General features: G+C 46.1%; 2 protein-coding genes across 3 annotated transcripts; one reads left to right on the top strand and one right to left on the bottom strand.

Annotated features, from left to right (window-relative positions):
* Positions 1-782: 782 nt before the first annotated feature.
* Positions 783-2893, bottom strand: haus4 (HAUS augmin-like complex, subunit 4). Its single transcript, XM_088366642.1, has 9 exons — positions 2728-2893; positions 2486-2625; positions 2245-2376; positions 2006-2146; positions 1847-1943; positions 1613-1758; positions 1403-1533; positions 1248-1316; positions 783-1153 (listed from the first exon to the last, which is right to left on the bottom strand). The coding sequence occupies exons 1-9, from the start codon at positions 2783-2785 to the stop codon at positions 967-969; spliced, it is 1101 nt and encodes a 366-aa protein (XP_088222768.1). The 5' UTR covers positions 2786-2893; the 3' UTR covers positions 783-966.
* An 892-nt stretch (positions 2894-3785) lies between these two features.
* Positions 3786-13364, top strand: fxr2 (FMR1 autosomal homolog 2). Of its 2 annotated transcripts, none has more exons than XM_088366114.1 (18): positions 3786-4190; positions 4249-4457; positions 6046-6098; positions 6759-6852; positions 6958-7029; positions 7283-7431; positions 7525-7618; positions 7696-7812; positions 7892-8062; positions 8127-8205; positions 8294-8451; positions 8787-8873; positions 9789-10008; positions 10093-10272; positions 10352-10546; positions 10624-10731; positions 11076-11167; positions 11263-13364. In XM_088366114.1, the coding sequence occupies exons 2-18, from the start codon at positions 4407-4409 to the stop codon at positions 11371-11373; spliced, it is 2031 nt and encodes a 676-aa protein (XP_088222240.1). In that variant the 5' UTR covers positions 3786-4190; positions 4249-4406; the 3' UTR covers positions 11374-13364. The 2 variants fall into 2 exon arrangements, with proteins under 2 accessions (XP_088222240.1, XP_088222310.1); XM_088366184.1 differs by having other exon boundaries at positions 8294-8403.
* The last annotated feature ends 800 nt before the right edge of the window (positions 13365-14164 follow it).

A 14164-nucleotide genomic window follows, 5' to 3' on the forward strand; every position in this document is an offset into this window, starting at 1 on the left:
ACAGGGGGCGTGGCCAAGTGGGATGCTTTACTCACACTCGCTTCCGGGTCTCGTGATACGTAACTACTTCTGGTTGTCTTTGGGAAAATCTGTCAAAAAAATAAGAAATACTTGAGGAAACATGACTTTACTATACTAACAAAACGTATCGGAAATATGTCGGGAGCGGGGGTGAATTTCAGTAAATATTTCCCTGAATGTTCTCTTGCTGCCCTCTTGTGGTTGTTTTTGCTCACTACATGCAATTCAGTGTCTCACTGTCGCCAACATTTTTACGTTTGTTTTTTTCCCCCCTTGGATATATTAGCAATGTTAACCAAGTTTTTGAGGCAAGACACATCTTATACTTTAAAAAAAAAAAAAACTACGGCACAGCACCAAACAAAAAAGGTAAATACATGGTTTAAATATATTGAAATTAAAAGATAATTTTACTCACTAATCTGTTATAAGTGAAATCTGGGCATGTACAGTTGAATAAATCTATTGTTCCTTTGTATGAATGACTTTGGGAACAAGTGTACACACAAATCGACTTTTTACTATCAAAAAAAAATTAATCGTTGCACGTTCGTTTCCATGAACAACGAAAAATGGCATATAACTGACACCCACCGAATTTTTGTGGGATTAAAATAAATGACACCCTAAACATTTCCCTCAAAACATTCAATGTACATCAAATTAATTTTAAATATTGGTCAGGGAAAATTGGATGATCTTACACTAATGTTCAGTATAACCATACTATAATACCACATCAAATTTAAAAGGCAGCCCACTCTTGTTGAATGTTTATTTAGTCAATGTGGGGAACAGGGAGAAAGTATACAGTGTAACTTCATGAACAAATATTACAAAGACAGACTCAAATTCTATATAAATATATTAAAACAAGTCAACATCCTGAAGGCTTTTCATGATGTTACCTTTGAATGTTTGTTAACCTCAGGTCAGGGAGTCTCATCACTTGTCATTGTACTTGGTAAATTCCTTCAGAGCCCATTTTTGAATTTCAATTTGCTCTTGTAATTTGCCATACTGCTGAGCCAGGGCCTCAAATTCCTTGCCCAAGATCTCAAAAGAGGACAACTTTGACTCCAAAGACTGTTTCTCTGCCCGGCAGGTTCTCAGCTCTGACTCCAAATTTTTTCTGCAATTCGGGAATAACAAAAAAAAATAATATGCATCACGTTTCTCAAAACAAAGCTGTTACATGCAAGACTCAATATAACAACTCCTCTTGCCTTATTTCTTTGTGGGTAGAAATCGAGTCAACTGTGTACGTTTCCAGCTTAATTGCAACCAACTGAGACCTAAAAAGGATGAATGAATAAACAGATGAATTTTTTTTTTTTTTAAATTAAACCAGGCAAATGTATTAAAAGATTCAACCCATTACATGATTGTTTCCAAGACTAATTCGGATTTGCCCTCAAAGTAGCCCAATTTCTTCCTGTCCAAATCGGTTTGTGTCTTCAAGCGGGTCTCCAGGATGAAAGACTGAAGGAGCTGGATACATTTTGTCATCTCCTGCAGGGGGTAAATACCACGCTAGATGTTTTCATTTGTGCACTTTTTCAAAATACAAAATGTACTATATGCATCTTACAGAAAGGTACAGTTGTGTCTGCCTTTGGAGGAGAACTGTCTTTTCACGGTTGCTTTGCTTCAGATCTTCAACCTTGTTTTTGTCTTTATCCAGTTGTGCGGACAGATTAGACAACTTGCAGTGATTCAGAGAGTCGCTATGATTCTCTAAAAATAAATAGCAAAGGCCACACTCTTAATAGCTACACAAGAAGCTAACAGGATGATCAACTGAAGTGTGAAAAAGGAAACAGACCCCATTCAGGTTGATAGTAGAGAAGAAAATTAAAACACTTTTTCTTGAGATGTTCCTCAAGCACTCCATATACACGCTCCTTCATATTTTGTATATTCTGTGAATTACAAGAAACATTAGCACAAGGAAAATGAAAGTCAGTGTGTTTTGATCACATACTTTCTCAGAAGGCATGAGCGCCATGACGTCTTGGGGGCTCAAACCCAAAATGGAGGGCCGGTCCATTTGGGTGGTGTCGCTGGGATCCAGCTGTCTTGCACATTGGGCCACAAGAAGGCATTTTTCCATGGTCTCGTAAAACTGGTTCATAAAGTACATGCGTTAGCTGCATGGAAGATTCCTGCAGGAAATTGACTCACAATTGCTTGCTCAAATCGGGATGTCTGTTAATCGTGTACCATGTTCTCATCAGGTGGCACACCGGCACGATGCTTCCTGATTTTGTGGTCTTGGATCATCTCTTGAAGCGCTCTGTGGATGCTCTCAGACTGCAGCCAGAGTCGCCGCTGTGGCAGCAGTTTCTGCTTAGCCTGAAGAAAAAAAAAAAAAAAAGAAATACCAAAGATATAACAAACTAACACTTTGCAGGGACTAAAACATACTGCAAATGTATTTGATTCCCTAAATGCCAGATCATACCCTCTCCAGCTCAGTTTTTAGTGGGGCACTGAGTCCAGTTTTATCTACACGATGTGCAAGACTGGTCAAGAGTTCACAGAACTTGGGGTTTTGCCTCAGGTCCTCCTCTGTCATGTCACATAGTAGAAACGAGGCCAAAACTGTGCGAAAGTCCAACAACATAGCGTTATCTCGTTAGCAAGCGTGACTGTATCTCATACGAGACGGTAAAAAAAACAAACAACACGTGTTTGTTTTCTCACCCTGTTTATGCAGATTGTCCTCGCTTCCAAACGTCAATACTCCGGATTCCTCGCTCATTTTTTGACAGAAATCAACTTTTTTTTCAGCGGTGTTATGGAGAGGGAAGAAACTTCCGTATTCAAGTAGCGCGCCCGAACCGTAAGCCTTCCAATTGGCCAAACGCTGGACTGGCTCACCTCTCGCGAGAAGACGCGAGAATGCAACACTCGCGTGAACGTTTTTTAATATGTGAAAAATATGTATGGGAAGAGGACTTTCAACTGTTCAAATTGCTTGTATTGGTTCAATTATTTTTATTTGTAATTTAAATTTTGTTTGCGTTGTCCTTCTGTATTCTTTTTTTCATGACAAGGTGTTCCAATTTTTGCACTACAGTGATAATAAATTCTATTCTATTCTATTCTATTCTATTCTATTCTATTCTATTCTATTCTATTCTATTCTATTCTATTCCATTCTAACTACGATCGGAACTGGCAGATCTTCAAATATCTTGTACTCTCCAATCCCCTATGGAGGTAGATTGGGGTCAAAAGTGAGGTCAAACGCGTGGAACTCGAAAAAAAACGATTTGAACCTGGAAAAAACATCCAAATCTGAAAAGAGATGTGAATCTGAAAATATAAACTGAAAAAAGAACTCGAATCTTGAAAAATAAATGGAGGTGAAACCTGAAAATAAATAATTTATTCAAAGCAAAAGTTCAACTAAAAAAAAAACTATTTTTATTTTGAATATTTTTTCAAGTGTCAAACTCAACACGTTTATTTTCAGTTTCAAGTTATATCTTTTCAAGTACCAGTTTTGTATTTTCAAGTACAAAACCTTTGACCCCAATCTACCTCCCGTATTTAAGCCGTCCGTTCCTTGGTCGAGTGTCTCTAAAATATAAAGTAAAATGATCCTTATTTACGTAACGTATGAAAATGTACTTTGGGAAAATCGTTGTACACCCTGTTTACCTTTTCATAATATAAAGCCTTTTACTCCTTGAATCATTTGATTCAAAGACTCTCGACCAATCATAGAGCAGACTTCCTTAATGGGCGGAGCTTAGTTGGGGGTTTGAGGTCATTCAGCCCCTCACTGATTCACTCCATCGGCGTGAGTAGGAGAGGGCTGCTAGCTCCACGAAGGTGCCACCCAGCGCACCGCAGACGGTTCTTTTCGGGGAGGGGAACGTTCGTGAATATTACCCGGCAGGTTAAGAGACCGGCTCTTCCACAGTTATTCAACAGCACGACTGCGCCACACTTGAGGCACGGAGGCTACCCGCGGCTAGCTCGCGACTGACTTGCCTGGGATCAAGGTGTTGATAGTAGCTAGCCTGGCAGCTAATTAACCGTCCTGCCGGAGCGTCGTCACCGTGCTTCCCAACGGCACGTCGACACTAAGCCGCGGGTCCGTGCTCTCTTCTACGCCGGCGGCATTGAGACGAGTGCCGAGCCGAGCACGTTGCTCCGTAAGTGGCGCCTGCGTTGATTTAGTTGACACCATCACACCCATCTCCCTCCCCTCAGCCCCTTCTCCTCCTACCTCTCCACCCGAAACACTGGACATCCACAAGCGGCCGGGGAGCGGCGAACTGCCGGCGAAGCTGGGGGGGCTTTCGTTACCCGACGCGCACGGAGTCGTGGCGACTTCAGACAAGCACAGCCGTGGGGAGCTACCGACGAGTATGGACGGGCTGGCCGTGGAAGTTCGCGGCTCGAATGGGGCCTTCTATAAGGTAACCTGGCTCCGGTGTAGCTCTTGCTCGCCACAAACAAACTTTTGCCCATTCTAATAACTTAACATGTTTCAAGTTGAACCTGGCAAAGCCGTCACGCGGTCACACGGGTGATATTAACCCGAGTCGAATGGGATTTTCTTGTCAAACGAGGATGCTTTGGCGTCCCGGCACGATTGGTCATTGTGGGGTGGGCAGCTAGCACGAGCTAGGTGCAGCTAACGCCGAGCTAGTTGCAATTCTCATCATGCTTGTCAACGTGATTTGTGCCCACCTTCGATTCGGCCACACGACGATCCCGGTCACGGGTGTCTGTGGCTTTTTTTAAAAAAGTCTGATTTCACGGACGTGTTGCAACTGTGTTATGAGGGGATGCTACGTTTCAAGCTAACGAAATCAAAGTGTCGCTTTCAGTTTCAATTCTGCCGAATGATTAAGACGCGTGGTCACGTGTTTTCATTTTACCACACGGGCTGTCTTTGTGGAAAACACAGACACGTTGATTCCACTAGAGAGGTCACTTTCAAAGGTGTTTGTAAAGTGATTTCGATCCTTTTTGGAATTGAGAATAGTGTGTGAGGGCACTAATATATAATCCCTCATTGCTTTTGTAGTCGTAGGTTTTAGGGTTTCGCTCTCAGTGTATGTCTCTGGATCCTTCCTGCCATGTGCTCTTGAGCACCTCAGCGTTGTTGGGGGTTCTGCAGGCCCCTCGCCTAAATTTACACTCCCTCCGTAGGCTCACCTGTCATCGGCTTTTACCGGGTGACAGTTTGGCCCTGACGCTAATTAGCCTACTTTAGTGAACGATGACTCAGTTTCCGATGTCACTGTGACTTTACGTCGAGGTATATTCGGTCACAAGTCCGACAATACGTTGCCCGTGAACGTCTCCCGCATAACGGCCGTGGAGCAGCTGTCTCACTTGATGATTTACTGTCTTGATCACCACGTAGTCCCAAAATGTGGCGGCTGACTCGAGGACTCGGTGTCATCGTGACAACGGCCCCCACCTTTCGAGTCACGTCAGCTTACGGCATTGACAGTCGTCAGTCTGACGTGAATCTTTGAATGAAAGTATAGATATGTTTCAACCTTTGCAGACTGTGGGTAAATGGCAAGTCATTTGTCTCCTGGAGTAAGCCGGGTACATTATCCGGCAGGTGACCCCACGACCGCTTACGCCCCTTATAGGGTCGTGTCACAATGAGAAGCACGCCGTAGCCACGCCTACCTCTTTGCATGTGTCTCACCATTGCTCAGCATGCGGGGGGCGTCTGCTGAGGTTTGCCACTGCAAATGTTAATTTTAAACCATAAAGAACCTTCTCTTCATATGTCTTGACTGGATGCCGCGCCTATTGTCGACCTGCGGTCTCGTGGCGAGAGTTTGGCGTGTGACGTTTCCACGCTGACAAATATATCAACCCAGGAGCTTGTGTCACCGCTATGTCTGGGCATTTTTAAAAAATATATGTATATATTTCTACAAGCCAAATGTTTATACACTGAATCAAAACATCATCCACATCTCTTTGCCCCTAAATTTGACTATTTCTGTTTTGATCCCCCCACCCCTAATCTCTTAGGGGTACATCAAGGATGTCCACGATGACTCGCTCACCATTGTTTTTGAAAACAAGTAAGTTTGAATCCTTCGATCGTGTGTAAAAGTGGTGATTGAGTTACCGGGACTGGTTCTGGCCAGTCCTTTAAGCGCTCACTACAAAATGTTACTCGTCGCCACCTGTGCTTGGAATGCAGCTGTCCATACACATCTCAAGCCGTACTACCCCCCCTAACCCTAACACCCCCCCCCCCCCGATTCGTGGTTGCTTTCACAATCTTTGCCCTACCCGCGTCACCAGCATCCTCCCACCAGCGTACCCTTTTTATCTACTTGGCTCCGAGTGCGGTGCCCCTAAAAATAGCGGCTGGCTCAAAGTATGCGGGATTGGCAGGGGGGGGAGGGGGGGTGCATGGCAGCCCTGTGCTGTTTTTGGGAAAGCACCCCCCAGCCCCCTTTTACTTTCTCAGCGAGCATGTTAGCTCAACTCAGGCTTGAATGAAACACGTGGTGGGAGTTCATCAAACCTTTGCTTATTTCTTGAGACGGTCATAAACACATTTCAATCACCCCGATGGCGTAATTTATTGAATTTTATGGCAGCCACACAATTTGGAATCCTATTTAGTGTGAAGGCCACGATCCAATAAAGTTTGCCCGTCGGCTGGCTCCGTATATATTTTTTGTTGTTGTTGATTAATATTGTGCGAATTCGCTTGTTGTTGTCCACCGAAGCTGGCAACCAGAGCGACAGTTACCCTTCAGCGACGTGCGGTTGCCACCTCCGACCGATTACAACAAGGAAATTGGCGAAGGGGAAGAAGTGGAGGTGAGCAAGGCCTCCGCCCGCCATTCAAATTTCTACTTAAGCATCATCATTTGATTAGCATCCGCGAATGGATGAGATGTCCTGATTTATTTTCTGTCCTCATAGGTTTACTCTCGGGCTAATGAACAGGAGCCATGCGGCTGGTGGCTGGCCCGCGTCCGAATGATGAAAGGCGAGGTGAATAAAGCGGCGCTTCCATCATTTAGCGTCTTTGAATGGCTGCGCAAAGTATTGCGTTGACTTGAGAATTTTTCTTCTTTGTCTTTTTTTTTTTAAGTTTCTGAGCTATCTACATTTTTTTTTTTTAGACATCTAAATAGGACAGTGGTGGACTCACACTTCATGAAATTCTCCCTATTGTAGAATTTTGTAACTAGTTTCAACGCTATTAGAATAGCAAATAAGTTGGGTTTTTTTGTTTGCTTTTCAGTTTTACGTGATCGAATATGCGGCGTGCGACGCCACTTACAACGAGATTGTCACAGCAGAGCGCATCAGGCCGCTCAACCCCAACAGTCCTTCCTCGCGAAATTCCTTCCACAAAGTCACCATCGCTGTGCCGGAGGACCTGAGGGATATGTGAGTGTGTCTCAACGGTTTTTTTCCCCGTATTGCCGGAGGAGATGCTGACGTCTTCCCAGCGCCGCTGAGTCTCTCTTTTGTCATCGACAGTTGTGCAGGCGAGAACATCCATAAAGACTTTAGGAAAGCTATCGGAGCCAACTGCATCTTCTTCAGTGCCCAAACGAACGAGCTCATAGTGCTGGTTTGTACTTCTTCGAATTCGGGTGACCATGAAGCCCGTATGACGTCCCGCATCTGTAATCCTTTTTGTGTTTTCAGTCTACGAACGAAACCACAATAAAGCGCGCCACCCTCCTCAGCGACATGCATTTCCGCAGCATCCGTACGAAGCTTATGCTCATGTCCCGTAACGAGGAAGCCACCAAACATTTGGAGGTAAACCACACGGTGAACTTGCTTTCTGCGTAAGAGCGCCCGGCCGTTTTGTTTATTCCTCCCGACGGCACCGTTTCAGACGAGCAAGCAGTTAGCTTCGGCGTACCAGGAGGAGGTTCGAGTCAGGGAGGACCTGATGGGGCTCGCCATCGGCTCCCACGGGGCCAACATCCAGCAGGCCCGCAAAGTCCCCGGCGTCACCGCGATCGAGCTGGAAGAGGAGAGTTGTACCTTCAGGATCTACGGAGAGGTACGACGATTGGCTTCCAGAGTTAGACTTTGCCCTTCCATTTGACGTTTCTTTTGTGTGACAGACTCCGGAGGCGGTCAAACAGGCCAGAGAGTACCTTGAATTCAAAGAAGACTACTTTCAGGTACCCAGGAACCTTGTAGGTGAGTGAGAGTACATTCCCAAAGGCGCTCGCGTTGCCGGCGACCACGCCCGACCCCGCTCCCTGATCCCACCCCGTCTCCTGCGCAGGCAAAGTCATCGGCAAGAGCGGCAAAGTCATACAGGAGATCGTGGACAAGTCGGGCGTGGTCCGCGTCAGGATCGAGGGGGACAACGACAAAAAGCTTCCCCGTGAGGAGGTAGGCAGGCAGGGGGCAGGCAGGGACGACACTGCCGGCGGCAAAGAGGTGAATGAACCGTTGCGCTCAATTTTGTTTTTTTTTAATCTCCCCCGTCGATGTTAAAAATAACAAATGTCTTACGTGTGCGCCAGGGTGTAGATGTTCCATGTGCTTTCTGCTTTCACACTGGCAATGTTTTACGTTGGCTCTTGGCTGCGAGCTTCACATTTGCACATGATTCCCACTGACGGTTTGCTCCGTTGCTGCTCCCGAAGCTTCCTTTGCCTCGTTTTGTCCCAAGCCGCATCGAATAACGCCCTTGCGTGTTCGTTCACGTCCTCAATGAAAAAAGAAGACGCGCTCATCGATGCTGCTCTTTGTCTGTGCTTTCTCCGAACCAGGGCATGGTTCCCTTCGTGTTTGTGGGGACGAAGGAGAACATCAGCAACGCTCAGGCGTTGCTGGAGTACCATGTGTCTTACCTCCAGGTGAGCCTGACTGACATGCGCTTCCCTCTACCGGAGATTTTAATCTGACACGGGTCGCCTTTTTATTCTATTTTTTTTAAGTTGGCAGGCGGGCGGGGGGCTTCGTAACTAAGATCCCTCGTATGCCTCCCCTGCCCATCAGCAAACCTGCTGAGTGCGCCACGTTTTGTCCTTACCTCATGTGCTTTTATAAATAGCCCTCTCTGGGGTTGGGTGACCGGCATGCTGCGAGTTTAGATTACACCTATCTGGACCCTCGGCGTCCAAAATTAGCAGCTGACATCCCCCAGCCCCTCCTTGTACCTCATTCCCTTCAGTTCATCCCACCTCCCTTGAAGTACAGCTGTCATTGGCAGACAGCTGTCGCCGTAGACGTACGCTAGACGCCGCCGCGTTCCTCGACTCCGCCCACCGCTTGGGTTCTGAAATCAGAGCGGCAGCCATATTGCGGCGCTTGACCCATACACGACGGCGTGACAGACATGTGTTTGCTGACAAAATGGGACTAACATGCACGCTGTAGTTTGTACCCTATTTATTTTTTATTCATTTCTTGTCAAAATATAGACCCAAAGGAAAAAAAAAAAAAGCTCAACTCAGGCAAAAAAAATTCTTTATAAATATAATATTTTACATTAAACTGTGAAAGTCAAATTAACTGGTTGATTAAATGATTAAGATTAAATGAGCATCTTTTCAAATGAAATGTGCTCTGTAGGGCTGGGCAAATCGTGTGAATTTCATATCAGGCCATAAATAATTGTAGAATTTTTTGTTTTTAAACTATTTAATTTAGGAATGATCGTGTTGGATATTTTAGTGCAAGTGTTTCTTTTCCTGCAAAAAAAAAAAATCTAGGTTTACGTATTTACACTTCTACTGATGTAATATCTAACACACAAACCTGTTTTCCAGGAGGTGGAGCAGCTGCGCCTCGAGCGTCTCCAAATTGACGAGCAGCTCCGCCAGATCGGGGTGGGCTACCGCACGACTCAGAACCGAAGCGCACCCGCCGGAAGCGACCGGGAGAAAGGCTACCTGACCGACGACAGCAGCAACTCGCTGCACACTTCCCGCACCTACGGGGGACGTGGCAGGGGCCGCAGGGCCTCCAACAGCATGCACTCTGGATATGGTACGGAAGAAAAGCGTCACTTTTTCTTTGTCATCTATATTTCCATCTCCGTGAGGTGAAAGTGAGAGCACTATTTCTCCGTAGGCACAAACTCTGAGCTGTCCAACGCCTCCGAGTCGGAGGAAGTGAGCGAGCGCGACCAGCGGCCCCGCGGTATCGGCGGCGAGGAGCGAAGCTCAAGGCGGGGCGGTCGAGGCCGGGGCGCCAACTCTGGACGGGGACGCGGCGGGCCGGCGTCCAAACCCTCCAACTCCATCAGCTCGGGTAGCTCGTCTGCTGCAAAATCTCGTTTTAAACGCAGACTGCGTGTCGTGGCAAAACGGCTGTGCTTTGCCCTCTCCAGTGCTGAGGGACCCCGACAGTAACCCTTACGCCCTCCTGGACGGGGAGGGAGAGCTGGCCGACACGGACGTCAGCGAAGGCGTCGGAGGAGAGCGCCGGAGACGCTCCCGACGCCGCCGTAACGACCAGGAGCCCAGCGTGATGGACGCCGCCGCCGAGTCTGACGGCCAGGCCGGACCCAGTGAGAACGGGCTGGGTGAGAAACTCGCCGGCACTTGCTCAACCCTGCTGAGACTTAAGGTCCCAAATTCATTTTCTTATTTGTACATTTAGATGAAGAGGCCCGACCCCAGCGCCGCAACCGAAGCCGCCGCCGCCGCAACCGCGGCAGTCGCCCCGAGGGAGACTCGGCTAGCTGCGATCGGCAGCCAACTGATAGTGGTGAGCTGAACGTGTTCGATGCCACTTTTTTTTTTTTTATCAAACCGGTACTTTTGATGCATAAAATTTTGATTAAATCAATGACTTTTGCAAAAAAGGTAATCTGCAAATTGCTGGTAAAAAGAAAAAAAAAAAGTCGTATAGTGTTTGATGTATGTGATAAGAACAATCGGCCGCTTTGAGCGATCGATCGGCCATTAAAGACTTGGATCGCCTTTACCGATCACACACTTTTTCCACATCCCTACGAGTTTGTTCCTGATAATGAAACTGTCACAAGGGTGCATTGGTATCTGCCACCATCGCGAGTACTCGATACCTTCTAAACTATTTTAATGATTTAGTGACCGTCGCTGACTACATATCCCGTCCGGAGTCCCAGAGCAGACAGAACCTTCCCTTGAAGGAAAACCACACTGGTCCCGAACCCCCCAAGGTACAGTCAGAAAATGCTTACAAATTACAAGTGTCAAACCTTCAACCAGACCCTGTTTGGTATCTTTATTTATTTTTATTTTTTTCTGCTCACAGGAGAACGGGACCAGCAGCAAAACGGACGAGCAAACGGCTTCTAAGCGTTCACCCAGCAAAGGCACGACACCAGCCGGCGAGACGGTAACGTTGGTCAACGGCGTCTCGTAATGAGTCGGCCCCACCCATCGCGAACCCAAGTCTCGAGCAAGACTCCATGGCAAACTGTCCCTGCTTGCATTAACGTAAACCTTAAACAGATGAGTGAAAAGTACCTGACAAAATTCCTGAATCCATACTATGAGAGTGGAAAAAAAAAATATGACGCATCTTCTTGAAAACCCACGGTGTATGCTATATCCTATCTATCAGTACTTAGTGCTTATTTAAAAACACAAACACACACACACAAAAAAGTAGCTTGCCAAAAAAGAACTGGTGGATACGACTTGAGTTTTAAGGAAAAAACCGAGACACAACAAAAAGGACTAGATTTTCTCGTCTCTCTTCTGTTGGTTTCCTTCATTGTTTATCACTGGTTTGGACTCGGCGGTCTCGGACGCGTCTCTTAACAGCGTTGACGTACGGGCGTCATCTGCGGCGAGTGACACACAAGCGGAGAGTGCAATGCGTCGAAGTGTTCATACTCACAGGCTGGAAATATTGATAGACATTGTGCCTTGAATTTGAAAAAAAAAAAGAAAAAAAACGTTTTTTGTTTTCGTCAGGAGATGGGAGGCGGTGTTCCGTTTTTTTTTTTATTTTATTTTGGTCGCAAGGAGAAAACTGACTGACTTGAGGGAGTGATGGAGTCACAAGAGTGAGGAAGATACAGAACTAGGGGGAGTGGCTGGAAGGGGGTGAGGGGCAAGGTAGGTGCCAAATACCTGATTTCAAGGCACTTTTCCTCCTTCCAAACAGAACGGACAAAATTGCGGTTTCGAGCGGAGTGACGTAGAAACAGGAGGCCCGGGAAATGTAAACGCAGCCCGGGCCTCGCAGCGACGGCAGTACGAGGTGATGCGTCGCCCCCCTCCTCCCCTGTTTTGACATCCAAAGTGTCGGCCGGGGCGCCTTTCGAAACGTGACAAAACTGCAGACTTCAACAGTAGACCTAAAAGAGAAGTAGCCGTTACCTTCCAGCCACAGTCTCGACAAACCGCGGCCGCCCGTGGATCCAGATGCGCACGTGAGGCGACCACCTTCTTGGGTGGGGGTGTATGCACCCATTGGGCAAAGCCTGGGGGACTAAGAACTGTGGGATTGGGACAGCTAAAAAAAAAATGAGACGAGAGCCACGCGTGCGAACACAAACATACGCAAACTAGGCGCAAGAAGCGGTAATTGCCCATCTGGGAGTCCCTTTCGGGTTGGAGGAAGACCAGGACCCCCTCGGTGGCTCTCTGCTCATGTTATTGTTGTCTTGGTTACCGCTCCTTTTTTTTGTTGTTGTTGTTGTTGCTATTTCCACATCTTAGAAAATACAAAATAAAAAATGGAAGTGAAATCAACCCCACCTCTGGAGATGACCTTTTTAATTTCTCTGTCTCGTGGGTTTGCAGTCTATTTTTCTAACTTGCATGACTCGACGGCTAACCATTCGTAGGCGGCGCCTGCCCCGTGCATGCCAAGAGGGGGTTGTCGATCCCACTTACAAAGCCATCGGTTTCATCCAATAGAATCGCTGCTAACGTACACACTGAATGTCCGAGTAGAGCGAGAGAAGGCCGGTCGTCTGTATCCCGGCTCGCAGCTTCCAGAGTCTCCCGGGCAACATTTGGGCATAACGGTAAAGCATCCACATTGACCAAAGGTTTTTAAGAGGCGGACGAACGGAAATGCGGTTGCATCGAGACGACTCTGATGCTGCTTGTTTGACATTACTGCTCACCTGTGTGTTGTGTTTTTAACAGTGTGAGAGAGCACTTGTACCTATTTTTGGTTTCAGTTGCATGTGTGCGAGTTTGTGTACATTTATACCTCATTGTGTGAATACTGTATCCCCTCATGTATCTGTAACCCTCACGTCCCGTTGAAAGACTGCTGGCTGCACTTTGTATGTGTACGCACGTGTGTGCTGGTTGTACAGTTCACTTCTCTTGTCAGATTTTGTCTCTGCATTCGTGTACTGATGGCAATAAAGGACTTTTCATTATTTGGTACACATGTTTGACAAACTCACCCTTTTTTTTTTCCACCCCTGGGTCTGGGGTTTGAACTGATGTAATCATTATTTTAATCTGCGAAGACAAAAGACTGTTAACAGTAGGAAACCAATTTCAGTTTGGGGAACTTCATTTCGATGAATCACAGCAAGCATTTAGGTTTTTCAAATGATCACAAGGAAAGTTTATTGTCCCTGGGTTGCCTTTTTTATTGAGTTATCTTTTTAACAACAGGCCCACTTCAGTGATGCTGCGTGTATTCCGTGAAAGAGCTTCAGTTTAATGAAGTAACTAATAGACTAATTTCATTTTGGCACAAGAAACCCCCTTCAAATTGGAGCATCAAGAAGTCAAGACTGCTTTGATTGCCAGTTGCGTGTGCTGCTTTCTCCTGGACAAGAACTGGAGGCAGATCTCACCTAACATTGAACACTGAGCCACAATAGTGATATGAATAATGAATTGACATTTTTATACGCATTTCAAATTCACCAGGCTGTTGCAACAGCACCCCTGACTCACTTTCGGCACTATTTATTTATTTTTAGGAAAAAAAACCTATATTTAGTATATATATATATATATTCCATTTTACCTGTTGTATGCCAAATTTAATCTCTGCTGATTAACAAATGACCTGTAACTTTTACATTACATTCTATTTTGGCATGACGTTAACAAAGAATGTGAAGACATTCAACAACAAAGCATCAACGCAATTTACGTGCTTAACTGTAAATCACGTTGTGAGAGAATTATGCAATCCACGTTGACGCAGGCGTTTGTGTCACACATGG

Source organism: Syngnathus floridae, chromosome 1 (genome assembly GCF_059516105.1).
Source record: "Syngnathus floridae isolate MCC-2025c chromosome 1, RoL_Sflo_1.0, whole genome shotgun sequence".
Taxonomy (NCBI): Eukaryota; Metazoa; Chordata; class Actinopteri; order Syngnathiformes; family Syngnathidae; genus Syngnathus; species Syngnathus floridae.

Bases quoted from the DNA above. Each gene is read 5' to 3' on its own strand.
- haus4 (XM_088366642.1), bottom strand. From the start codon at position 2,785: ATGAGCGAGGAATCCGGAGTATTGACGTTTGGAAGCGAGGACAATCTG. The intron at 2,377-2,485 runs GTATGATCTGGC...TTTTTTCTTCAG, and splicing joins TAAAAACTGAGCTGGAGAGG to GCTAAGCAGAAACTGCTGCC. The intron at 1,944-2,005 runs GTATGTGATCAA...TGTAATTCACAG, and splicing joins CGCTCATGCCTTCTGAGAAA to AATATACAAAATATGAAGGA.
- fxr2 (XM_088366114.1), top strand. From the start codon at position 4,407: ATGGACGGGCTGGCCGTGGAAGTTCGCGGCTCGAATGGGGCCTTCTAT. The intron at 10,547-10,623 runs GTGAGAAACTCG...TTGTACATTTAG, and splicing joins ACCCAGTGAGAACGGGCTGG to ATGAAGAGGCCCGACCCCAG. The intron at 10,732-11,075 runs GTGAGCTGAACG...TTAATGATTTAG, and splicing joins TCGGCAGCCAACTGATAGTG to TGACCGTCGCTGACTACATA.